Source organism: Rhinolophus ferrumequinum, chromosome 10 (genome assembly GCF_004115265.2).
Source record: "Rhinolophus ferrumequinum isolate MPI-CBG mRhiFer1 chromosome 10, mRhiFer1_v1.p, whole genome shotgun sequence".
NCBI lineage: Eukaryota > Metazoa > Chordata > Mammalia > Chiroptera > Rhinolophidae > Rhinolophus > Rhinolophus ferrumequinum.
The window spans coordinates 54,056,504-54,082,852 of record NC_046293.1 but is presented as its reverse complement, the minus strand read 5'-3'; the positions used below and the strand labels follow the sequence as shown (position 1 = coordinate 54,082,852).

Genomic DNA, 26,349 nt, shown 5'->3' with positions numbered 1-26,349 from the left:
CTCCCTCCCTACTGGCAATCAGGGTCGGTTCTTGAGAAGTTCTTCTGTAGGAGGAAGTGCCTCTCCATCTCATCTGTTGCATGCTAAACCTGACCTCCTTTTTAGTCCTAAAACAACTGGTGCCTGATTGCTCCTGGCTTCCAAATCTTCCTCAGTATCCATAAGAGATTGACCGTAAAACATTAAGCTCATCTCTTCCCTCTTCCCAGGTTTGCCTTCAGAGGCCTAAAATCAGCTCTAGGCCATCCTCTCTGTTTCCTAAGTTTTCAGGAACAAGGGAGAGAGCAAGGTTGGAGTGGGAAAAGGTGGGGGTTGTGAGCAGGAGCCATTGGAACCCTGGCTTCCAGCCTCCCAGTATCTGGCCAAGCACTCCCTCCCATCCCAGGGAGGTCAGCCACTGCCCTCAGCACTGATCTCTGGCTGCTTCTCTATCCTGGTGATAAATCCTGTCTTTGTCTCCCCTCCAACCTGGGCCCCAGGGGCTAGAGGTCAGAGGCTGGGGGAGGGGTCACTGTGGAGGAGGGAGAGCTACAAGGAGAGTGGGAGGAGAAGACCGCCAGGAGCAGCTGGTGAGCAGGCCTGGGGGGTGGGCAGCAAGGGGATGAGGCCTCTTGCTTCTACCGATGCTGACTGCACATTCCAGCAGGTCTGCATTCCAAGTGAGAAAGCCAGGATTCCTGAGATGTGGAAATACCTTGGGAATGGGCCCTGGAGCATCAGAATACTGGGAGATGAGGAGTCGGTGTGGGGTGCCTCACACAAGGAGGCTCCTGAAAGAAATTTGGGAATGAGAATATGGTGGGGATCATCCCTATCCCCACCACAGACTCCTGCACACGTGTGCAGTGTGCGCATGCCCGTAGATGGACAGACACACACACATGCACACACACAAGATTTATAGCCCCTCAGCACAAGGGAGCCCAGGAGAGCCAGCCTGCCCCTTGGCCGGCCCCTCCCCAGCTGCCTTCTCTTACTGTGACTTTCTTTCCAGTCTTCATCTCTCCATTCTTTTTCTCTGCTCCCAGCCTTGCTGCTCTCGTTGTGTGGGTTTCTCTCTCTCCCAGTTTGTTATGCTGCCTTTCTGCTCTTAGCCTCTCTCTGCCTTTTTGATTCTCACTTTTTCTCTCTCATAGTGCTTCTGTTTCCATCTTCCTGTCCCTCTCCTCCCCCCTCTCCTACTTTCTTGGACTCTCCATCTGTCCTGTCTCTGCTCTTTTAGGCTCAGCCATCCCCCTACCTCACTGCCACCTCCCCAGAGATCTCTGTCTGGCCCAGGGGGACAGGAGGGATGGCAAGGAGAAAAGAGGTTTTGAATGAGTCCCTTGCTTTGGTGGGAGGTCTGGGATCATATTGTATGATATAGGATGAAAGTGAGTGGTGGAGGCCAGGGGACCAGGACAGCTCAACTAAGGAAGGAGGGGTGAAACGGGAGGGAAGAGAGCTTGATACAGAACAGATACTAAAGAGAAAAGGCTAAGGACTAACAGTTCCCTTTAAGTGTGTGTTTTGGGTCAGTCTGAAGAGGGGGAGCTGAAGGACATCTACTGAGTCATATTGAGACACAGATCCATAGACAAGATCTAGAAACCCAGCCAGAGAAACAGAGGTAGGATGTCCACCAGGCAGCCACAGTTCTGAGCTCTATTATCCACCCGGGAAGATCTCACAGACCTCTTTCTCCTCTACAGCCGTGGAGTGCTGGTTCCTTCCCCACTTTCCTCCTCCTCCCCCACCACCTCCCCTCCCCACCAGTGAGAATGACCTCAGCTCGGGCTGCCACTGTCCTCAGCCCAGCTGATGTACTCTCCCATGGGTGAAACAGAGGCCAGTCACCTCTGCCCCACCCATTCATTCTCCAGGCCAGGAGCTGGGGCTTACACAAGCCTGCTCCCCAACTGGGAGTGGGAAGAGGCAGGACCAGGAAGGCCTCTGCAGGACATGGTGAAAAAAGGAGGGGGCCATGGGCACCAGGCAGAAGGAGAGGAACTGGAGGGGGGCACTTGAGAAAGAGGGGCTACAGCACTAAATCACCCTGTGGGGGGCTCTCTCCGCCTGAGCTCAGTGGGGTGGGGAAAGGATAGACATTTGGGGTGGGTTGGGTGGGGGGAGAGAAGAATGGGGAATCGCCACATCTGGCAGGCAGGTGTCTGGCACTGTTCAGGCTGCAAGTCACTTTCCCAGCCAAAGAGGAGGAAGAGGGAGAGAAGAGGAGGGGCTTCCCAGGGTCCCCTGGGAAGAGGGAAGGGCTCACAAACAGAGAAAGAGGCCCAGAATCAGACAGAAAGAGACCAAGGGAGCGAAATAATCAGACCCTGCTCCTCAGTCCCTGCTTCAGTCAGTGCTGAGGAGGGGATTGCTCATAGTCCTGACAGAAAACGTTTGGCCAGCGGACTGGGTAGGCCCGGCACCCGAGTTCCATTCCTAGTGGGAAACAGAGAGGGCAGGAAAAGTTCAAACCAGGCCAGGCTGGGGAAACAAGCTGGAAGAATTCCAAATGTGCGAAATGGATAGAACTCCCGTCTCCCGACCCAATGCTCACAGTGACATGCCTCCTGCCCAGGGTCAATGCTGAGCAGGAAGGTTAGGACGGTAAGGCTTCACACTGGTTTTCCCCAATGCACACAGTTAAAGACAAAGATACCTAGCCCTCATCTGGTCCTCCTTTACCCCAACTTTCCATGCAGGACTGCAGGGATGGTATACCCAAGCATCTTTGTTTTCTTCATCTGCTGAGGGATCCAGGGCACAGGTGCCCCCACAGTTGCTCAGCTTAATTGCCAGGTTCTCACAGAAGAGCGGGCAAGACTAGACAACTCTAGGTTTCATGTCTTGATGCTGGAGACGCTCTTCCCACTCGTGTTATTTCCCTCATCCTTTCCTATCTGAGGTCCTAAATGCAGTCTCTCTTGCTGGAATCACAGGCCCATCTTATGAGCAGTAGAGGTGACTGAGAAGGAGACCCTTCAAATTGCAGTACAGAGGAGGGCTCCCACACTTCCCCCTCCTTAAAATCCTGCAGAGGAAGGGGGAAAGAAAACCAAAGCATTCTCCTGTCGCCGCGGCAACCATAAAACCCCCAGCTAAATCCATCTTGTGAGCTCACCGCCCCATTAAGATGCAGGGCCAGGCTCCGCGCCAGCCCAGCCACATTCATTTGTGCGAATAAAGGTGGAGGAGGGGGAGGGGAGCAGGCTCTGGAGGGACGGGGAAATGGCGAGAAGAGGTTATTTACACCACCGTCCTGACCTTCTGGAGCAGCGCTGGCTCCGATAAATAACACGCTCAGCGCCATTTCAGAGCAGGAGTGGGAGATGCAGGAAGGGAGCAGGGTCTGGAGGAGAGCCCCCACGCAGGTGCGCGTCTCCGGGTTACTAATGGCTGAGGCGGGAGCAGGCAGCTGGCTTTGGGGGTGGTGGAGGTAGAACTCAGTTCCCTGGGACTCCCACTGAGAAAATACCATCCCTACCCCACCCCTGGCGCCAATTTCCAAGCAAGGGGACTGAGAGATGCCAAGGAGGCAAACAGCCCCGTAAATTAGGGATGGGGGGCGGTAGGGGAGAATGCTGGGGAGTCTCTGAGGTAAGAGGGAAGAAATATTGTAAGATGGGGAGTGAGGGGGGTGCTAGAGGAATAGGAGCAGCTGCCAAAAAGAGAGGAGAGGAACACAAACATCACACAAAGGCAGTTTGGAAAAAGAAATCTGTTTTATTCCTCTTTGCACAGAGCAGTATATGAAGGTGGCTATCTCCAGACTCCATACATCTTACACAAAAATGCCCCCTCAAATGTGCCGTTATGCGCCCCACTTCAGTCTTGGAGAATTGGTAGTTAATGAGTTGGGCAGAACATTAAGTCTCAGGAAGGTTTTTTGAGACATTTTTGTGGGAAGTTTTGGGTCAGAAAAGGGGGGTAGGATCCAAGAGTGGGTGTTCCATCCTCCATCTTCCTGGGGAAATCCAAATCCTGAAGGTTTTCTGAAGAAAGGCAACTCTTTTAGTGACCTAGGGAGGGGAAGAGCCCAAACCCACTGCCTGGATGGAAGGCGGAGGCAGAGAGAGGATGGGGTTAAGCAGCAGAGATTGCAGACCCAAAGCAGAGGAGTGAAAAGCATGTGGGGAGCAAAGGGGACTCAGAGAGCCCAGAGGCCCAAGTCATAAATTCCACCCCCTCCCTAGTTCTGAGCAGAAACTCTTCTTCCCAAGACTAGAATGGAGTTTTAGTTCAAGGACTGGCTTTCCTCCAGGCCAAGCCAGACAAAGATCCCAGGGACAGTGAAGGTGCAGAGTTAAGGTAGCAGACCAAGAGATGGACATTCCCACAACGAACACTCACAGACCACAGCAGTTTTGAAGCTAGAAGCCAGAATCAGAGTAAAGAATGCAGCTCTGACTCAAATACAGAATTTTATAAGCCCTATCCAATAAAATTTAAATCACTGCTTCTTCTACTCTGTCCCCTGCCTGTGAGCTGTACCAATCTTGTTTTTCAAGGCTGGAGGACGAGACATTAAGGATTGGGAGAAAATGCTGAGGCCAGTAAGTGGGGCTGCGTTGAGGCTGGAGATACCTCTCCCCACCCCCCTCATTCTACAGAATTCTCTTTCCCTCCCCTTGCTGGACATATGGGCTGTTGGGATAAATGCCTGGTAAAGGTAAAGGGAGAAAAACACTCAGCACATTCTTTCTCCTGCTTTAATCTGAAGTGTATCTATAGCAAAGGCCATAGAAGTTGAGAAGAAAATAAGGGGGGTAGGAGAGCATAAGGAAGAGGTGCTTCCCTGCTCTGCGTCCAAATCTGCTGGGAGCTTCACTCCCAGAACTGCCAAAAAGTGAGAAGGAATGGGAAGCCCCTAGGAGTTTGGAAGGGGGGCCAACCACAGACACGACGGAGAGATTTAAGGATCCCTTGTGATCCCCAAGATGACCCTGAGAGCATCAGTTGGGGGACTGGATGAGAAGTCACAGCAGACATGTGGATTTTTTGAGGGGGTGAGGAGCCAGGAACAGTGGGGTCTTCACCGAAGGAGTGACCACTTGATCTGTTCTTTGGCTGACTGCAGCACCTGCAGGGACAAGGGTGGCATTGAGGGGCTTGCTGTGGGGAGAGGGGCGCAGGGACGGGACTGGGGCTCTCCTTCCCCTCATTTGCCTTCCCTGTCCTTAGCAAAAGGACAAACAGAAAATCCCCAAGGGTAGAGGAATGGGAAGAAGCTCTCTAAGGCCCTAGAGCTTTGTCAGTTTGGAAAATTGCAAAAAAGTTCAAATCCACTGGGAGGATGAAGAGAGAAGAGGTATACCTGAGAGGAAAGAAAAAGACTAGGGGTTACTGGACACATGTTAAAAGGAGGAGTGTGTGTTACCACATCCAGATGGACTTCTTAGTGAGAATTCCAAATGGGCAGAAAACAGAATCTCCCCCTTCCCAATCAAATAGACAGATCTATTTGCAAAGTAGCAGGATGGATCTGCAAAACCTGCATATGCTCGAATATGCATTTCCAGTTTAGCCATCATTTGAATAATAAGAGAGAGGGAGAGAGGGAGGGAGGGAGGGAGGGAAAAAAGGAGGCAGGGAGGGAAAGAGGAATAGTAGGTGGAGAGGGAGAGGCGGAGAGGGGGAGAGAGAGAGAAACAGACACATACTGTGTGTGTGTGTGTGTGTGTGTGTGTGTGTGTGTCACACAGACCATCTGCTTAAGGCAAGCCTCTGCTGGGGAATAAATCATTGAATGAGGCATCAGGCGGGGAGGGTTTGAAGGGTACACACCAAGGCTGACAGCCACTGCACACAGGAGATTGGGATGAGAGTTGGGGTGGGGTAGAGGGCATTTGGCTGTATGAGCCCCAGTTCTCTGGAATAAGGGAAAGCCAAGGAAGATGTGACTTCAGTCTCTGGTCTCATCCAGACTTGGTGGGTTAGGGTGGAATGCTATTCTAGCCTCTTTAGTGGCCCAGTCCACTTGGAGAGGAAGAAGGGAGAAATTCATACCTGAGACACGGTCTGTTCCGTAAGGGGGACATCTTCACCCTACGGCACAGAGAGACAAGTATTCAGTATGGGAGAGAGCTGGAGTAAGACCTGACTGAAGTTTGGCAGGGAAGAAGGAAGATGTGGTCCTGCAACTGAAACAAAGGGCAGATGCTCTAAACTTCCAGTCCCTCGTAGGGACTAGTACAGCCACAATTTTGCTTGGCCAGAGGGACTGTAAGCAAAAAAAACAGTCATTTCATCCATCCTCTATTTTAAGACAGGAGGACTTCTTAAAAGATTTATTCCATTTCAAGTAATCAGCAGGTTATCTGATCCACAACCTAGGGTTGGAGGACCTGATTCCCTAGTCAGAGAAGACCTTCCCTGAATATCAATATCACTAGGGAAAGGATGAGGGGGAGCCAGGGGTAGTTTAATGGATCCTGCAAGGCCTGCTGGGTAACGACAGCATGTTAATTTGAAGAAATAAACTGCTGCAACAGCAGCCTGAGAAGAGGAAGGAGGGAGTTGGTGGTGGTGGTGGGGGGAACCCTCTCTCTTGCCACACAGAGACATATGTTAGAGGAGAAGATTAAACTATGCAAATGGAGCCCACGGCAGTTAAGGGAGAAGATTTCCCATTACCCGGCACTGTCAGCCTTCACTCTGTGGAGGTCAGAGCTGGGACATTCTGGGAATGGGGAGATTTGCCTTTCTCAGACATCTCTGCACCCCCATTGCTGGTGGGCTCTCTCTGCACCCACCATCATCTCCCCAGTGGACCTGGGGACGTCTATGGTTGACCCAGAGGCCCTTTCTGACGTAACTAGCACTAAAGAGGGCTGAGGTTACTCTCCTGATGGAGAGGTGTTGTCCTCAGTTTTACACGACCTTAAAAGACAAGGACGACACTCGTCTGCCTCAAATGAATGCATCTATCCCCCCAAGGGAATAAGCCAACTTCAAATTCCTTTACAGTTTCAGAACCATCAATATTACAGCTTCTTTTATTTCATCATTGATTCAGTAAGTATATATTAAATGTCCACTCTACACAAAGACCAGGTGAGATGCTAGGTACCGGGTCAGGAGTGGAAATACCATTCCTTCTGCTTCCCTTCCTTGGACACTGAGAATTTGAAAGGGAAGGAGAAGGCTGTATGTATTCTACAAGCTCAGACCCTTAGACACATCCAGCAGGTCTGGCCCTGGAGAGTGAGTAGATGGAGGGATAGAAGGGAACACACTTCTGCTTACCCTTAATGCCACCCGGTGTACCACTTGCTGGGGGTCGCTCTCTAGGATCACCCTACAAAGACAAAGAAGAGATGACCATCATTCCAACTTACTTGGGGATTCCCAGACCACTCAGCCCACTTGCCTTAGCACAGGGGTCATTACTCCATCCACCCCCTCACCCCAGGTCCAGGGAGGTCCAGGCAAGTCAGAGAACTCACCCTCCATCTACGATTTCATCCACAGCCAAGAAGAGCCCCTCCATGTTCTCCAGCAGAGCTCGCTTTTCTACATTTTTCCTGAGTCCCCCAAAAAAGAAAAAAAAAAAAAAAAACAGCCTTTGTGTGAAAGGAATCCTCGAACATTATCTGAGTTGGGATCCTAAACTAGACCAATAAATGTCTCCACCAACTACACAAAGAAGTAAATAAGGCAAATAAGAACTTTTTGGCTAATCTACTCTAAACCCCTTTATACTCTTGTTTGCTGAGAAAGGATCAGGAACGTCAGGAAAGAGATTCAAAAAATACACTTAATTTCTGACTATTCAAGAGTTGATTATCCAGAGATATTGTTTCTTTCCTACCTGCCATGCTGCTGCTTGTGACATTGCTCAGAAATGTTGACATCAGTGGGTGGAAAAAAGGAAATCAACAGAGCTAAAACTCAGTCTGGAGGTGGTGAGAGATGGGGAGGGGTTGAGTGCAAACTCTATTTGCACTCAAGTTCTGACAAACCTTCTAAGCTTCTCTCTGCTCTCCCTCCTTCCCCTCCGTCACCAGCTCTGCTCAGACCTTGAAAAGAAGCCCAGCTACGGGGCTGGGAACAGTCAGGGCCAACATCCAACAGCCTCAGATCCGCTGGTTGGTGCATGTGGCCAGTCACATCCGTCAATTTGACTCTTTCACTACATCACCCGAAATGAAGTCTATTCATTCACCTGGCTAAGAAATAAATCATCCCCTTCCTGAGGAAATCTGAGTCATTCACCCTGCTGATTTTGTGGGGCTGAGAATGCCTGCTGTTTTGCTCTGGATGGCTGGCCGTGCTGGGTTCACTTGGGAGCTGCTGCGGGAATGAAGTTCAGAGCCCTGTATGTTTTCAGAAAAAGTATCTTATATCTTTTCTGTTGCCCATCTACATGGGGAACAGAGGGCTAGTGGAGAGGTGGGAAGGGAGGAGAGAGCGTAAATGGCACATTCCTCTTGTTCTACAGAAGGGAAGAACTAAGGGCTAGGAGAGAACAATTGGGAGCATTGCCTCCATTCCCAAGGTATGGATGTTGCGTCTGGGACATTTCTCTATGCTTGCCCTTTCCCTACCTCTGATGTAAAGAATGAAGCCCAGGAAAGCACTTTGAGGGTGCTTAGAATTCTGGCAGAGCCACGGGGAATAGAGTAGACATAGAAGTGAAGATTCTGCTCCCTCCCAATCTCCTTTCACAGGAGAATTATTCCACAGAGGGACATCTCTCCTCTCCATTCAGTCCTCCCTATCAGTGCGAACTACTCTGAAATAATAAGCCCAACTTCTCCGGAGCCTCTGCTGATTCCCCACAAATCCCTGGGCCTGAAGAATATGAGAGTCTCTCCCAAACAGATGTCAAGAATGGACCGCTCACCTTAGCATCTGGCTCAACGAGTCAAAGAGGCAGTTCAGAACAGCCATGAGCATCAGCTGTTGGGAGAAAGCAGTAGCAGAAGTATAAGGTTCAGGGACCTGAAAGCTGTTCCCTGAAAACGAAACCCTCTAATTCATTAAGCATCAAAAGACAAAGGCTTTCACAAAGGACCAAAAGCCTAAGGCAAAACAGAAAGAGGACCTGTGGTTTCTCACAGAAATAAATTCTGCCACACAATCCCACAATCTGATGTTTCTCTTTGACCAGCCTGCTCCAACAGAACTTTCCTGTAAGACTCCACTACGTGTCTTTACCAACTGTATGTGTTACCTGATGTCTTAGGTCGAGAAGTCACTAACCAAACAATAGCTGAGGTCAGAGAGCATGGGCTTTGGAGCCAGACAGATCTGGGCTTAAATCCCAGCTGAGCCATTTTCTAGATGTGTAAGTCTGGGAAAATTAGGTTGAATCATACGAAACTGCCACTTTTGTAGTTCAAAAGCGGTCAAATACTAGTAATTTCTTATGGTTCTTCATGGTTTGGTTTCCTCACCTATAAAACAAAGGCACCGATGCCTAGAACTCACAGAAGTGCTGTAAGGTTTAAATAACAATGTACTTTACAAAGCACTTATAGCAATAAGAGCTCAGTAAGCGTTGGTTCTCTCAAGCTTTCACTTTTGTCTCAAATTATATGGGGGCTTATTTTTACTTATCTACTCTCCTGGAATTTGTTACCTTAGGTAAATAGCTTTTCCTATGATGGGCAGCAGCTTAGGACTACACTCAGTCTTCTCAAGTGTATTAAGTCTCAAGTCTCAAGGACTATACCCATTTTGAATGAACATATGGCTTCAACATGACCCAGAATGTTGGCTAGTTGTGGACCTGACTGAGCAAGCAGGAGCAAGCATCCCCCCAACCTTGACTATACCTCAAAAATCCATCTTAAAACACACTATCCAGGAAAGGCCATTGATATTGTATGTTAGTACGTATTTAAACATATATGGTATCTCCTACACGGAGATAAAAAAGGGATCTAGGGAAATCTTCTATTCTATTCTAGGTGAATGTGCTAGGCAATTTCTGTGAGGCCAGCAGGCATCTCTGATAACTTCACTAGCCCACTCAGAAGCCAGATGAACATGGTACTCCCCGGGCCCAGAACCGTTAACAGCGTCCTGCCTGAGGTCTAGGAAGTGGGATCAGAGATAGCAAAGACGGACGGCAAGTCTCACCTCGTTTTCATAGGAGCTGCCAATCACATAGAAATAGAGATCGATACTGCTTTTGTATACTACTGTCAGGCCTTCCAAGAGGGCGATTTCACCTGGAGTGGGGGCGAAAAGGTAGAAACAGTGGATAGCCTGAGACAAGAAAGTAGGACAGAAGAAGTTACCACGATTTACTGGGATCCAGCTGTTTTAGGCTGAGACACCGTAGGTCATCATCACCCCCAAAGATCGAAGTTAACCTGCTTTTTCTTTTCAGATGGTGGCAGAAGAGAAGTATAAACTTGGTGAAGTCTAAATGTATCTTCTCTAACCACCCTCCCCCAACTACCCTGATTTCCCTCCTTGTATAAGAGACAGGATACTAGTCGATCCTTCGGAGGTGAAAATGCAGAGCGGTCACCTTTACAGACTTCCATTTACCTGCCCTAATGGATGCGGTACAATAAGCAGAGCTGCAGTTAAATTTGTCAAGTGAGGCTCATAAATCCAAGGACTAGACAGGTAGCTAACAGCCAACCTTCCAGCACGGTATTCCCGCGTGAGGTACACTCACCTCCCCATTACATTTCTGAAGAGTTTATTATATGAGGGGAGGAGGAAAAAAAGAGAAAAAGGAGGCAGAGTCATTTTATCCTTTCTCCGCGGTCCTGCTGCCACCCCCTTCCCACCATGGTTCCTCCAACACAGGGAGTAGTGAAAGGAAAGTGACCTACTGTCAGTGCGATGAGTCTTGTTGAAAATGTTCTTCTCAAAGGCCTTTTGCTCCTTGACACTGGGGTAGGTGTCGTCATAGTACTGGTCAGAGGGAAAGGAGACGGGTTGGGTCAGTAGAGCTGGGAGCCCAGAATGATTAGTAACTGTGTTTTGCCCTGGATCTTGCATTTCTTTCTTTCAAGGGATGGAGTATGGGAGAAGTACTGACAGGAAAAAGGAAGCACTATAGAGGCAGGGAATGAGCAGGAAGTCATCAAATACAAGAATAATTTTTTAAGGACTCTGCTCTAGGCAACCCCACCTCACATTTCGAAGACTGCAAGGGCAGAGTCCTGTGATGAGGTTCTGCCCGTCTGTATTCTAGGAGAGAATCCTTGAGACCACTCGCACTGAGTGCTTCCCAGAAGCTACCCCATGTCAGGGAGCAGAACTAGAGAACACAAAAGGCACTAAAAGCACAGAAAACTTGGAGACCCTCACTGTATGAAGCTGAGGAATAGGGAAAGGCTGCAAAAACCTCCTCTAAAGAAAGGCAAACCATACTCTGTGCTCTCTCATATCTTAGCTTTCTTTTCTGCAAACTGAAAGAAGCAGGAGGCAATCTAGTACGCTACTGAGCCCCCACTCCCAAGCTCTCCCTGGCAAGGGGGCGGAGATGCAGGCTGCTAAATCGCTCTGCTCTTTAGGGGCTAATCCGTCGCAGTCAGCTGAAGACCTATGACAGGTCTGGCATTTAGTAACTGGATAACTGTTTCAAAAGGTGTCCTGCATAGTTACATCCAATTACAGGGAGGAACAGCTGGTGAATTCTAAACTAATCTCTACCTGCTGATTGATTTATGCTATGCTTGCCAGAGTTAATACACCAGGGACAAAAAAAAATTTCTACAGGAGGGGGAGGATATAGAGGGAGAGCGGAGAGGGGTGTCCTTTCTCTTCTCTTTTAATGGCTCCAAAGTTAGAAACATCACGCCAGGGAAATCAGGAGGTAACAACTTGGTGGTAACTGTACACTAGGACGGGAACCCTGAACTATTAGGTTGGTGCAAAAGTAATTGCGGTTTGAAAGGTTAAAAATAACTGCAAAAACCGCAGTTACTTTTGCACCAAACTAATACAAGGAAATTCCCTGGAAAAACCCAGGCGAGAGGCAAGGTAAAAGGTTCGGAAAGTACAGGAGTGATGGGCACTGGCAAGCTGCTTCTCACATCTAGACAATGCTTTGTTCAGAAACCAAGGTTCCCAAGTTCTTCTCTGACGCTAAAAACAAAGGAGGTCAAAGTCTGAGGATGGCAAGTAGAGAAGCCGGGCAACTAAGACAGAAGCAGTTGAGGTTTCAGCTGGAGTAGAAACGGGAAAGATGGAAGAATTCTCAAAATTATAGTACCAAGGAATACGAGTTAATAGGGCCAGTCCCAAGACTCAAAGCTCAGAGTAAGTCTTTGTCTTGCTCCTAAACTAATTTGAAAGGGAAGCTCACCTTGGCAAAAAGTCGATCTCCATCATTGTCCAGAATCAGGATGGCTTTGACAGTATACAGGGAGGGTTCCTGAAGAGATACGAACATACCTTGAGTCCTGAAGGCTCCTGCCACCACTGGCAAACCAGACACCTTCTCCTAATCCCACTGGGGCTGCAAGGGGATAGAGAGGTGCCTCCGTATGCCCTCCCTCCCAACCGGTTCCATTTTGACATTTCCCACTGAGAATGACCAAGTGGTAAATGAACCGATTTGAGGGAGGGGGCATTTTAACAAAAGACTCCAAAGCAGCATCAGACAAACAGGTTCTTTGAACCAGACTCACAGAGTGCTTAATCAAGGTAGGTCATGCTGTTATTTCCAAATATTATGCTACCATTATTTTCCAAATTACACTCCCTCCCTGGTTTCCCACGCACAGGTGGGTATGGACTGTGACCAGATTAATAAATAGGCACTGCACACGGCTCTCTGACAACAGGGCCGAATGCCCCAGCGTACTAGGAAGTTTCTGCAGTCCCAATGCAGTAGCACTGCAGAGGCATAAAGCAAGCCTCCCCTAAACCACCCACAGCTGAGCAGAGCGTGTGCACACCCCCCGCCCACACACCAGTGCTGAATGCAGCCCAGTGAGACACCCATCTACCAAGACTGCCCTTGTGATCCCACTTCCTCCCTTACACCACGACCACGGCCACTTAACTTGCCAGGACAAACCAATCTGAACTTGGGGGAAGTTAAAGAAAAGAGGATCCGTCTGAGAAACACTGGCGCCTGGAGATAAAAAGCAGCGTTCCTTCACTACCAAGAATCAAACTTTGACAACACTGGCTCTCACAAAGGCATCACAGCCTCAGTCTGAATGGTTATACTCAAACTCAAATAACTGCAAAGCATATCACTTTGCAAAAAGCTCCTCTACTCCTGTAACTTGTAGAGCACGAGGTAACCAGAAGGGAAAGGAGAAAGGAGGGGAGGCGGCGGTATGTGTCTAGGTGCTTGTAGGCTCACATTCCTTGACTTTCTAATCAACATTACTTACCATGATATCCCTCCCCTGTGCTAGCAGACAAGGCTGTTGCTTTGTTACCTCCCTTTCCTGGCTTCCTTGGGAAACCCACAGTCCTCACAGGGAACAAATATATTCTCCAAGCATGTGTTTAAGAAAGACCCAAGAGTGAGGAGGAAAGAATCATTGCCAAGGATCCAGAAAATTGCAGCCTCTATAAAGGTAAACTGTCCCATGAGGCTCCAGCGGATTTATGGTTCCATGAAAAGAACCAATCCTAGCTCAGGGGGTTAAGAATAAGAGTAAAGAGAACCCAGTCTTTTGACAAGGTGATGAAGACTGTAAGCTTTCCCCACTTGAATTCTTGAGGACAGCGATTTTTGTGTTTTGTTTACTGATTTATCCCAAGTGTCCAAAGCAATACCTGACACATACTTAACCCTCAATATTTGTTGAATGACTATGAGAATAAAGTTCGAGAATAAACTAAAAACTTTTTGATGCGGTAAGCGTCTAGGGGACCTTTTATAATTGGATTTCCAGGTATAGGAAGATTAGCTGGTGTGGCTATTTTGGGTGACATTACTACCAATTGCTCTCTCCTCTGATAAACGCTCCTTACAGATGCCCCCCCATATCCATTAGTCTTTGGGATAAACGAGGCATGAGGAACCCCTCCCTCAAAGAAAGGAACCCCGTGTCTAGCAGAGGCAAGTCGTCTATAGAGTCTCCTCTAGTAAACAGGTCACAAATAGAAGCAGCTCTCCTAACTCCTCATTCCCCACGAAAGACCTCATAACGCAGGCTCAGTTCTACAGCAACTTGGGTCCGCAATTCACCAAAGAGAAGGACACCGATGGGAAAGAGTTTCCCTGATAGAGGAAAAGAAGCCCACACGGAAGGAAATTTAGAAGAAATAATTTTCCCCACAATCTTTTCCCTGGAAATCTTGGGCTCTGTTTCTCCATCCACATTCACAGCAACCTTCCTAATGATTCAAATTGGTCGTTGAGCTGGCAAAGGTAACACCTGGTTCTTGCAGCCATAGGGTCTGGCATCCTAGAAACAATGGGATCCCAAAGAAAAGAAAACGCTTACGGCTACTAGCCAACTAGGAGAGTTAGACAACGTCCTTTGTGGCCAACGAGGTGTGAGTACATAAAACAGCTGGCAAAAAGAGAAACAGATCCCTACATTCTGTTCCTGGCTAGTTTACTAACTTAGAAGATGTTATCAAGGAAATCCTCAAAATAAAAATACTGGATCTTCCTGGGAAGAATAAAAGATAGGCAAAGGAAGGCAAAAAGAAGACCAGATCTGACTTATTGTAGCTCTGCAAGGGGTAAGAAGGCACTAGAGAAAAGGCTGGTCATTTCAAACTTCCAAGGGGGTAATACATGAAATAAAGCTGAGAATTTAGGCAACACTTAAATGCTGCTTTAATTCTCCCTTCTGCTACAGCTGGAGCCAGCAGCTTCTCCTTTACTTCTCCTGCCACCTCCTGACTGCAGCTGGTTCCACTTCAGCCTGGGGCCTTTACCTCTCAGTAGTGGGGAGGGCCAGGAGTTCCTCTCACACCATAAAACCAGCCAGTTTAAAGGGCCCAGAAGCCATTACTGATAATGTAATTTCATTTTTAAGTTTTTGCAAAGGGCAAGTTTATAAATAACTCCCAGCTATTGAGAAATGGGCTTCCTGGACAATGGACTAGGTTTGACCTTGTAACACATTAAATGCTGATTAGTGAGAAAGACCCTACAAGCTTAGGGCCATGCTCAAAGGATTTAAAAGGTCTGTTCTTTCCTCCCACTTCCAAATGGGTAGCTGCTAGAAAGCTTTCGAGACAAAGTTCTGTGATGCACTGACTTTCAGAGAGCCACAGCCTGAGTGTATAACAGAACTTCACCTCAAATGCTAATGATGCCTGGAAATGATGTTTGGGCAGATTGGTTTGTGGGAGGGTGGGTGGCTCTGATAGATTTTCATGTACATTTCTATTATCAAGGAAACAAGACTGGACTCCTCAGGAGCTGAAACAACACTGAACAAGCATCTAGTGTGCTGCAAAGGAGTCTTTGATCTCAACCAGGGGCTTCTGAAGCCTGGGGAAAAACACCCACATCTCCCAGTACCCCTCCCCCAGCACACGGAGGACTAGAAGGGACGAGGCATTACTAGTGCTGCCCCCTGTGGGCCTTCGGATGACCTGCAGCTCCCTACGGATTCGTCACTGGCAAAAATATTTAAAAGGCAGCTCTGAATAAAAGCTCTCTATTTGTGTGTCTTGTTAACCAAACTAGGAGAGATGAGCTATGAGAAAGCACTGAATTAAGTCTGTTCACAATGTATGTAGTAAGAGAACACTCTGAGGTAAGATCGTGATATGCTACCAGAAGAGGACTGGTAGTGTTTAGGGCAGGTAGACAGGATATTTGGAGCCTACGACTAATTTGATTCATTTAGGGGAGGGAGACCAAGAATCCTTTGTGGAGTTAGAGGATGCTATCCACAGAGCTGAAAGGGCACAAGTAAGAATCTGGGTGAGATTCCTAGAAAGTTCTTTATTCCCCACTTACAAAAAAATCTTTATGGCCATGCCAAAAAGTAGTACCCTGGCTTGGCAATAGATCTTGATCAACTGGAAACAAGATGCTCTTCCTTCAACTCTATTTATAAAGTAAAATCAAGACAGTAAAAACTACAAGGAGAAATTCCTAGGTACTACTCGCAGCTCCACATGGCTAAGCAGGTAATTAGCTCCCCAACTCTGTGCCAACTTCTTTAAAATGAAAAGCTCCTCTGGGGGTGAGGGCTCCAATTGCTAGCCACAAGCCTAGGGATTTCAGATGAAAAGAATTAGCTACAGGCTTTGACAGGGAAGAGCAGTTTTCACACATTACCCAAGGGTTAGCTTAGATTCAAGAAGCATAGCTCAGGAAAGAATAGGCGCCACAGGTACCACAGAACTGGCTGATGTGAGACCAAATATTGGTTATACAGAGGAAACTGAACACATCTTAGGAAGGGAGAACTGACGGGCAGGAAGAGATACCTAGAAAGAATCTTCCTATCTGACACAGATACAAAACGTGACAGCACAGTCACTAAGAATTCTGATACTACTGGAGAAAATGTCTCTAAACTCCTGAAATCCTTGTACTATAGTCTGGATCAGCCACTAACTCCAGTTCTACTTTTCTCTGGGACTCAGTTTCCTTAATGGAGAAATGAGAGGCCTGAGCTAGATCAGTTAATGTTACCACCTTTTTTGAAGTACAGCAGACCCCTTTGATAAGCTTCTGAAATTTATGGACCTGGTTACCAGAAAAATAAATATTCACAAATTTTTATGATTTCACGGAGTTCACAGACCTAGGTTTAGAATTAAATGAAATTCTCTCTGAATGGTGTGGGGAGGGAATGAAAAAAAGGGGAAATAAGTGATACTTTTATAAATCACCCCCTCTCCTCTGCCTGGCACCAAGTAATGACCTCAAAAATATGTGTAGCCTTCATAAATTAATAAATATGATTGAGAAAACTAACATAGCCAGCAGGGGGAGCAGAGGTCAGCATCATACCCCTCCAGCTTTCAATGACTGAATTTGGTGGCTGTGAGACAGGCAGGACAAAGATAACGAAGCCCCAAGCTCTTCAGCAATGCAAAGTCTCAGGTTCTTTCTTAAAATTCTGAAAGTTAGTCTGCCAGAGAATTTTATGCCCAGAGGTCACACAGTCCCTAATTCTTCAACTATTATGGAAGTGACAGAATTACAGAAATGTGGGACAAAGCAAGCAGCACTGCTGCAAAGATAAGTGAATTGAACATGAAGTCAGCGTACTCTCCACCTGAAGCCTGGGTGCAATATTAGAACTTTCTGCCTTCCCAGTTTGGTAATTCGGGAGCCTTCATTTAAATATCACTCAGCAAATGGAAAAACCAAATGGGGATGGATCCACTTCTGATGAGTCCTTGGTCATGATTTGTATCCCAATTTATTCCCCACTACACCCCCCATGTGCTCCTGAAAACAAAAGGCTGGTCTTTAAAAGACTGAATTGACAGCCTGTGTTCATCTTTCAATCTATTTGCTCCCCCAAACCAACCCGAGGCAGAATTGCTATCCTCTCCCTTAGTTTCTGTCTCCCTTTAAAAACTACAAATAATAGAAAAGGAGGGAGAAAATTGGTAAACAGAGCTATCCAGACAAACTGGCTGTGGGTGGGGACATCTGCTTTGGTAGTGGGAAAATTAAAAGCCAAGTAAGGAGACCTAAGCTTCATCTGCAGCAGGTAAAGACTCAGGTTACACACCAGGAAAGATTACTGAAGAGATGAGGTGGTCCAGCACCAGCAGAGGCTAGGGAATCTAAGGACAGGAGAACTCTAATAATAATCTGACCTGAGAGAAAGCCTATTCTGTGCAAAATCAGGGGAGGCCAAATGTGTGATGGTCCTCGCCAGTCCAGGCATCTAAAAGTGTGCATGGACTTAATCTCCCAATCTATCTTCATCAGCTGCCCATGGGCACTCTGCCTTCGTCTTCCTAATTACTCTAGCATAAATGGGTAGGTAGGCACCGATTCTTAATTCCTTTTCTATCCTTTATTTGCTCTTCCAGTTCTCCTTTCCATAACCAGTTTGCTTGTCAATATCCTGTCTAACCAAGTCATGTTGTTGGAGTAAAAGAAAAAACAGTAGCAAATGTCCGGATGAAAAAGACCCTAAATCTGTCAATGGGCTCCTTCAAATATTTGGATAATTGCATTCATCCTCTGCCTCCCAGGGGAGACCTGGCTTCTCAAGGGTCTGGCTTTCTTCATATGAAGGACCCCTCCTCCTCATCTGACCGTGTGACAGCTCCCCTAGACCTTTGGTTAATTTATACTTTGCTGGGGACCAACTCTTTCCCACCACTGCGAAGGAGAGGGAAAAAATATATATAAATACGTCGGAAATCTATAACGAGGTCTTCTTGGAGGGCAAGACATGGGGAGAGTTAGAAGCAGCGTCAATTGCTCTTTGGGGGTTTTAGTTCAAGCCGAGGTCTGCTTCCAGCAATCAACCATTAAAACAAGCCGGCCAGAGTAACAGCACAGTTTATTCTGATCATTTAATTTGAAGTGTCAATAAATTAAACTTCAATCAATTAAACTAGGTGTGCAATAACCCAGATGGACACCCCGACACCAACATAATCACAATAAAAATTTTTATGGCTGCCAGGGACCTCACCGGGGGCAGTGCTGGCACTGCTCGCGCCCTAGCTGAGAAATATATCTCCACAGTGCAGGAACGAGGAGATTGCTTCTCCTAACGAAATGCAGGGGGCCAGGCACCAGCAAGGACGCAGCTGGGAAAGGGGCACAGGGGACTGCCAGGAACGAGATGGGAGTGCTTTGGGGGCTTAATGTAATTGATACCTTTGCCCAGAGCAGGGGGAGGGGGCATTTAGGCCAAGTACCTCTACTGTTAGTGCCAAAGGAATTTAACAAAAGCCCCATTAAAATGATTCAGGAAGCGAAGGCCACAGAGCAATATCAACCTTTAAGAGTCACTGATGTATTCTGCATAGTTTCCTCCTCCATATATACGCATACTCTTGTGCACTTTGGATGCCCTAATTTTTGAATGAGGCTTAGAATTCAGGATTTGGTCATTGTTTTAGGGTAACAATGTTGTTAAGAGAAGGGAAAGGATACAAATAAGAAGTCTGGTCCATTAGAGTACTGGAAAAGCACTCTGGAAGTGAACCCAGAGAGGATTAGGAAAAATGAAATCTATGAGGAAAGATTTAAGGATCTAGACTGCTAGAGTAATTAAGCTTTGAGGAAAAAAAGGTAAAGGGGGAAGGGAGGAAGGGAATAAGTCATTATCTTTAAGATTCCATAGGTTATTAATGGAGAATGGTGACCTGCAGAGATCCCTCTCCATTCACAAGAAAGGGAAAACAGCAGAAAACAGCAGGAGAGAGGAAGCTGAGTCCAAAGATGCAGGCTGGGAGCATCATTATTAAGCATTTCTAAAAGGAGATGAAAGAGTCTCTTTCCTTAGAGACTACAAAAAGACCTGAGATTAGACAGATGTGCTTGAAAGCTAGGGCTGAATTACTTAATTCAAGAAAGAAATGTGACCCATAATAAAGTACCGAAATAAAGAGAACCGATTGGTATTTAGAAATACCCAGTCAGATCAAATTTCGATTGATGGTTCTTCTTGACCGCCTCTAGCTTACCCTTCCCTTCTCAATATTCTATGGCTGGGTGCCTTGTAGAGGTGAGGATAGAAGAATATGCTCTGATCAGATTTCCCCAGAGGTCCAGCCAAACCAGGAAATAAAAATGTGAAAGGAGGAAGCCTAAAAGAACTTTAGAAGGTGTCTCCCTTTCTAAGGAATGGCTTGTTAAATACTATCCAGGTACACTAAACTCTTTAGTTCAGTACAGAGCTAAGGTAAGGTCCAGGGATTCTTTACATTTTTCATAATGAACATGGCAACCTAAGACTCATGCGATACTCCTGAGTAGACAGAAGAGGGGAAGAGATTAAAAGGAACAGTGAGGAAGAGTAATTCTGAATCAGATAGAGCTAAATTTTGTGGGCTAGTATGTGAGGGTAGTGAGCAGAGAAAGAAAAACTTAGAAAATATCACCTGATTCTCAACTAGGATTCTACATCTGAACCACTGAATACTGATAATTATTGAAGTGACTATTTTCTCACTTCTCCCAAAGACGGAACAAAACTAGTGCCATTGCGGTTACAGAGGACAGAAATTGGTTCATTACATACAATGAATACCTTAAGTCATTAGGGCTTAATTCTTTCCTGGAACTCCAGTTGAGAAGAGCTGGAATGATGAGAAAGGTATATAAATTCGTAATTAGGAGCCCAAAATATTGAAATTGTAAAGAGAATAAAATGTGGGAAAGAGCTGACACGGAGGAAGGGAAATACTAGTTTAATATTCTAAGAACGCTGGAGACACCAGCATAAGAATTGATACCTGTTGGTACTTTGTCCCCAACAAAAGCTTTATATAACTGATGGTCAAAAGTACAGTTTTGTATATTAAAGAAGTGGAAGCCGACGATGAGATAACAGAGACAACTGGTATGGGATTAGGAATCAAAATCTAATCTAGTTTTGACATTATACTTCCTTGAGCAAGCCCTTTTCCCTATACCTTGGTTTGTCCCCACTATATAAGTTTGTCATGACAAAGAATCAGTATGGTTTTTAAAGCAAAGTTCAGGGGTACCTGACCGGTTAGCATGGCTCTGTGAATGCTGCATCTTAGGTACAGATTAAAATGGATATAAAAAAGCAGCAGGTTGAAATACACTTCACTGAGGAAGCAGAGACAGAGAACCTGGGTTTAACAGAAAATGTGAAAGACTTTCACGTATAACTGCCTCAATTCACCACTACACACAGATCTCTGGTTAAAACAGCTCCCTAAGTATCATCTCCCTCACTGCTTTCTTTACCTGTAAACAGGCTCCTTTCTAAAGAAGAGATTGCTTCTCTTAACGAAATGCAGGGGGCCAGGCACCAGCAAGGAAGCAGTCTAAAAATTTCCAAAAACTTCAAAAGAAACCAATTCCCCTGAACTTATCTCAGTCTGTTAACTGCTTAAGAATACTGTTCAAGTGCGTGGTACAGAAAATATCTTATTAAAAAGTACTCCGTTTTAAGCTTTCTATAATATCTAGGCTTGACCAACCCATATGATGAGAAGGAATTATCTCTATCTTTGCCATTTTCAAAGAGGGGAACTGAAATCTGTTATTCTCTTTTACCTGATGAGGATCTGAATGTGTACATGTATTAGAATTGAAGGAAAGACAAAGACAAAAAAGAGGCTGTGCAGACAGAGCCAGGAGAGCAGTTTCCAGGCTCCCGGCCTCACGTGGAAAGGTGCTGGCTCAGGTAGTAGATGGCCATCAGCTGTGACTAGTTGGCCATCAGCTGTTACCGGTTAGCCATTAGCCACTGATATAACTGCTGTGGCTAAGCTAACAAGCGCAGATTGCGGATTGCAGTTAACAAGTGAGGTTGGCTGGCAGAGAAGCGGACGGCGGGTTGCACATGGTGTGGATCCTGCTTCCTGTGTCTCCAACCCAGCCGCCATGGAGAATATAGTGCTATGACTCCCCTATCTATGGCTCCGTTGGTGTTCCTTTTTGGTCTCACCATATCCTGCGTTCTTGGGCTGGGAGCGGGAACTGAGACCCCGCATGACACCCTGCATGACAGAGGCCTTGAGTTCAACTCAAGTAAAGAAGGAAGTGGGAACTAAATTCCTACACGCAGATCTCTGTTAACATCTCCCCTAGTTGCAAAACAGGTACTTCTGAGAGAAATGCTGTGGTCCAGGTCTAAAGAAGGAATAATAGTGCTTTATTTGTTTGAACAAGCTAAAAGGATCATATGGACAAGGGAGCTAATACACCCCTTTAAACACCAAAATTCTCCTCTCTCTCTCTCACCAGAGAGAGTTAGCATCCCAGATCCTACAATAAGAATTCCTAAAGTTTAAATGGGTAGGGAAAAGGAGACCAGAATAAGGAGTCTGAAAAAATATTCCACAATCCATGCTAACTCCATCAAGCATTCCAGAACATTGATGGAATACTGATTCTTTCTTTATCATGACACATCTATATAAAAGGGATTAACAGGAAACCAAGCAAAAAGAATAGTTTTCTGAAAGAATGTGACGGGGAATTATCAATGGAGTATCAAACTGTGACAACCAACAGGAGAAGCCTGTGATGACAAACACCTGCACTCCATTCTTACAATTTGGGGCGAGTTTGGAGAAACTCAAATCAGAATATCATCCACAATGCTCAGAATCGGGGGAACCTGAAGGACCTCAATCCAGTAGGCTTATGATCCTATGCGTCCCAAGGACCCCGTGTGCTCCCTTCAACTTTCCACCGACTCTGCCCTCTTCTCCGACTGTGCCCTACTCTAAACCGAGGTTCTAGCTCCTGCACTAGGCCACACCCTTATTCCAGGGGCCGGCAGAACCTTCGGTCCCGGAGGATTACCCGGAACTCCCGTATCTACCCACTTCCAGTCAGGTTGAACCCCGACTCCCGACCCCTCTAACACCGTAGCATCTCGATTGCCCCGGCTCCTACCAAAATCAGCGCCTCCATCTTGCCCCGCAGCTGGTGCCGACGTGGAGCCGCAAAAAGAACGCGGCCGCTGATTGGCCCTACGTCCTCGTTCGACCCCGCCCAGGATGGGGATTATTGGACTACGGGGTGCCAGCTATTGCTCTATTGACCAATCAGAGTGCTAGTTTGCTTTGCGGAAGCAAGGTCTCCAGCCAGAAGGCGCAGGTATTTGATTGTCAGTTTAAACACTCAATAAAACGCCAAAATCTCACGACTGAATGGGGCGGGAGAGTCAATGGGGCGGGGTTGTTTCCATGGGGAACAGAGGAAGCGAATATTAATTTTCAATTGGCAGGGCGGGGAGCACGTGATATCGTAAGCCTGGGTTAGCCACTTTAATCCGCACTCCCTTTAGGGGGCGCTATGTCTCCTTAACGTTTAACACTGGCAGCTCTTGGCAGAATCCTACCCTAATCCGCATTCCAAGAACTCCGATTAGGTCCCTGATGTTCACGGTTGCTTTGGCAAACACTGCTAGTTCTTCCTCAGACTCGCTCAGATCACTTGAGCATCCTCGCAGAAAGTCTGCCCAACCATAGAATAAAGCCAAGGGATGCCCAAGGTGTTAACTAGATAAACCAAAGTCTCCAGAAAGTTGATTGCTACAGTAACAATCTTCCCAAGGTGGAGTCCCAGGGAATGACCCACTGAGTTTCTAAAAGCAGATTTCTTTGGCCGCAAGTAAACTGGGATGTTAAGAGTTTTGGAAACCAGAGAGGAGAGAGTAGGAGGGACAGAGGGGTAAAGGGTCCAGGATAAGGAAGGGTATGGGGAGCAGGGTCTGCGGTCGTTCAGTAAGGACAAGCCGTTGCAAAATGAGAAAAGAGAAGTTTACTGAATGCAGGGATTTCACAATAGGGAAGGGTTCTGATGAAGTTTAGCTTTCCCCTACCCCTCTGTTCCTTGGTCCCTTACCTCCCCTTAGGTCAAGGACACCTTCTATTGCCTTGTGTTATCCCCAAAGGGATTTTGTTTTTTCTGTCTCTGACATTATTTCTTTAGAAGCTCTCCCAAGACGCTCTCCCATGATTCAGAAGCTCTCCCATGATTCAAACGTAATCATGAGTTTTTCTAATAATTTCAGAGTAGAGTCAGAGGGCCTAAGAGAAAAGTATAACAATACAAAACAAACTACAGAGCTGACATTTGCTCTAAAGGAAGGTATATGATTTTCTGGTAAAATCCGAGGTGACAAGGCTCATATCTTGAAGAAGCCTTTATCTATTCCAAATGGGGAGATACTCAAACATTTAGCTTTATGCCTGGCATCACAAGATTGTCCTTGGCTTGGCAGCTTAATGATAATACTAACATTTATTGACAATTTACTATGGGCCAGACACATGCTAAATCTTTGGATTTATTATTTAATATTTTTAAAAACCCTTATGATGGGACTGGTGGAACTGGGAGCAATTACATAATTTACTTAAGGCCATACAAGTATTCACTGGCAGCCATACATTTGAGCATAGGAGGTCTGGTTCTAAAACCATGTGCTTACTTACAATCCTATGCATGCTAAGGATTCCCATGTTCTTACCCACAATCCACTCTGACTTGTGGTACAGCCTCTCTTGTATCCTACCTAGTCCTACCTGAAGTACCCTACACCAGATGTTCTATAGGGACCATGAGGAGAAAAATATGTGGTGTGGCTGGTTTGGGGGAGGGGGTTAGCTCCTCTTTCTTTGTGTACTGACAAATCTTAACATTCAGACATTGTTCCAGAAGAGGGTTGATTCTTAGCTCTCCAACCTATTGCGTAACTGCAGTGGGGGGAAAACAATTAACTGAATGGGAGACATTAGTTCTTGTTTTGACTTTGCCTTAACAAGTGAGAGAATTTTGACAAGTACCAATACCCTCTCCAGACTACAGCTGCCACTTCTCGAAAATGGGGAGTCTCAGACCAGAGCTTTCTAGGGCCCTACCTCCTTACCCAGCATTAAAGTTCTATGATCATTCTTGTTTCATTTGCTTCCATCTCACCTTCAGCTGGAAAACCTTTAAGAACCAATCAAATGAAAAATACATATGTTCCCTCAACCATATGTATACACACACACTCACACGTAGTTAACCCTTTAATAGCACGGGTTTGAACTGAGTGGGTCCACTGATATGTGTTTTTTTAAATAAATACTGTAAATGTATTTTCTCTGATGATTTTTTTAATAACATATTCTTTCTCTAGCTTATTTATTGTAAGAATACAATATATAATACATATAACATACAAAATATTTGTTAATCAAGTGTTTATGTTATCTGTAAGGCTTCCGATCAACAGTTGGCTGTTAGTAATTTAAGTTTTGGGGGAGTCAAAGTTATACATAGATTTTCAACCGCATGAGGTATTGGTCAGCCCCTAATCCCAGTGTAGTTCAAGGATCGACCGTGTGTGTGTGTGTGTGTGTGTGTGTGTTATTGTGTGGAGGAAAAGACTGGAAGGACATACCCAAAAATGTAACCAGTGGCTAGTTCAAAGTGCTAGGACTTTTTTCAATGTTTTCATATTTTCTAGGTGTTCTAAAATGCATGGGTGCTATTTTAAAAGGAGAAAAACAAGCTATTTTTTAAAGGACAAAATCAACATCTTCTCCCCATGAATACTTCCCTGATATGCCCAGGTAGATTTGGACACTTCCTCATTTCTGCCATCATCGACTCTGGTTATAGTCATGTTTTAATACATCAATCTAACTCATCAGACTTGTCATCTGAGGCAGTGCTTTGTCCCTTTCATTTTATTTACTTAGCATCTAGCCCTCAAATAGTAAATACTCAAGTAGTGTTTGCTGAATAGAATGAATATTTGTGAAAATGCAAGATACAAAGATAAATGAGCAGTGTCGAAGTGCAGTTTAGGATTAAATGCCAAATAAAGGGTACAGATATTGAGAGGAAGTGATCCCTGGGGATTTGGGTGGGAGAGTCAAGATCCAGGAGAAGGGCTGTTGAGTTTGGCCTTGATTTATTCATGCATTGATGAAATGACTGGTAGGGTTTGGTATGAATAAAGGAATGGAGTCTGGGATGTGCAAGAAATATTTTTCTTTTTTTTAATTGTAAAATGTTTTTACTTACTTTTATATGTAACATAAAGTTTATACCATTTTAACCAATTCTAAGTGTACAGTTCAGTGACATTCAGCATATTCACATTGTTATACAGCCATCACCACTATCAATCTCCAGAACTTTTCATCATCCCAAACTGAAATTGTATACCCATTAAATAAACAATAACTCCCCATTCTCCCCTGCCCCCTAGACTTTGGTAACCACTATTCTACTTCCTGTCTCTTAATTTGACTATTTTAGTACCTTATATAAGTGGAATCATATATTTGTCCTTTTGTATTTGGTTTATTTCACTTAACACAATGTCTTCAGTGTTGTGTAATGTAAGAAATCTTTGAGGGATTGGTTTCATGGGACAGAGGATAAATAAAGAAATAGTATGGAAGGGGATGGAGATAAAACTGGAAAGGTACTTTGTGGCCAGATGGTGAAATGCATTGAATACAAATGTAGGTAACTGCTGTAGTGGGACCAGATGATGGTGGGAGTTGGAAGTGTTACTCTCTTTTGGAAAGTATTATGGCAGTTCCTGTAATATTAAACATGGGTACATCCTTTCCTAGAGAATTACAAACACAATCCAGTACATAATGACACATACATAAGAGTGCTTATTGCAACATTGTTTATAATGGCAAAAAATAACATTGTCTATCAAAGGGAGAATAGTTGAATAAATTATTGTATATCCAGACTGTGGAATAACAATGCAATAAATTTAAAAAGTATGCTAGAGGTATATGCATTAACTTGGAGAAATGGTAATGAAATGTTAAATGACAAGAGTAAGTTAAAGAGGA

General features: G+C 45.6%; 1 protein-coding gene across 2 annotated transcripts; it reads right to left on the bottom strand.

Moving 5' to 3' along the window:
• Positions 1–3,688: 3,688 nt before the first annotated feature.
• Positions 3,689–22,494, bottom strand: COPZ1 (COPI coat complex subunit zeta 1). 2 transcript variants are annotated; one of them, XM_033118212.1, is made up of 9 exons: positions 22,424–22,480; positions 12,263–12,415; positions 10,782–10,863; positions 10,072–10,163; positions 8,831–8,886; positions 7,431–7,508; positions 7,231–7,282; positions 5,992–6,030; positions 3,689–5,065 (listed from the first exon to the last, which is right to left on the bottom strand). In XM_033118212.1, exons 2-9 carry the CDS (start codon positions 12,347–12,349, stop codon positions 5,018–5,020), a joined length of 534 nt encoding a protein of 177 aa, XP_032974103.1. In that variant the 5' UTR covers positions 12,350–12,415; positions 22,424–22,480; the 3' UTR covers positions 3,689–5,017. The 2 variants fall into 2 exon arrangements, with proteins under 2 accessions (XP_032974103.1, XP_032974102.1); XM_033118211.1 differs by having other exon boundaries at positions 4,681–5,065; positions 12,263–12,331; positions 22,424–22,494.
• Positions 22,495–26,349: the final 3,855 nt, after the last annotated feature.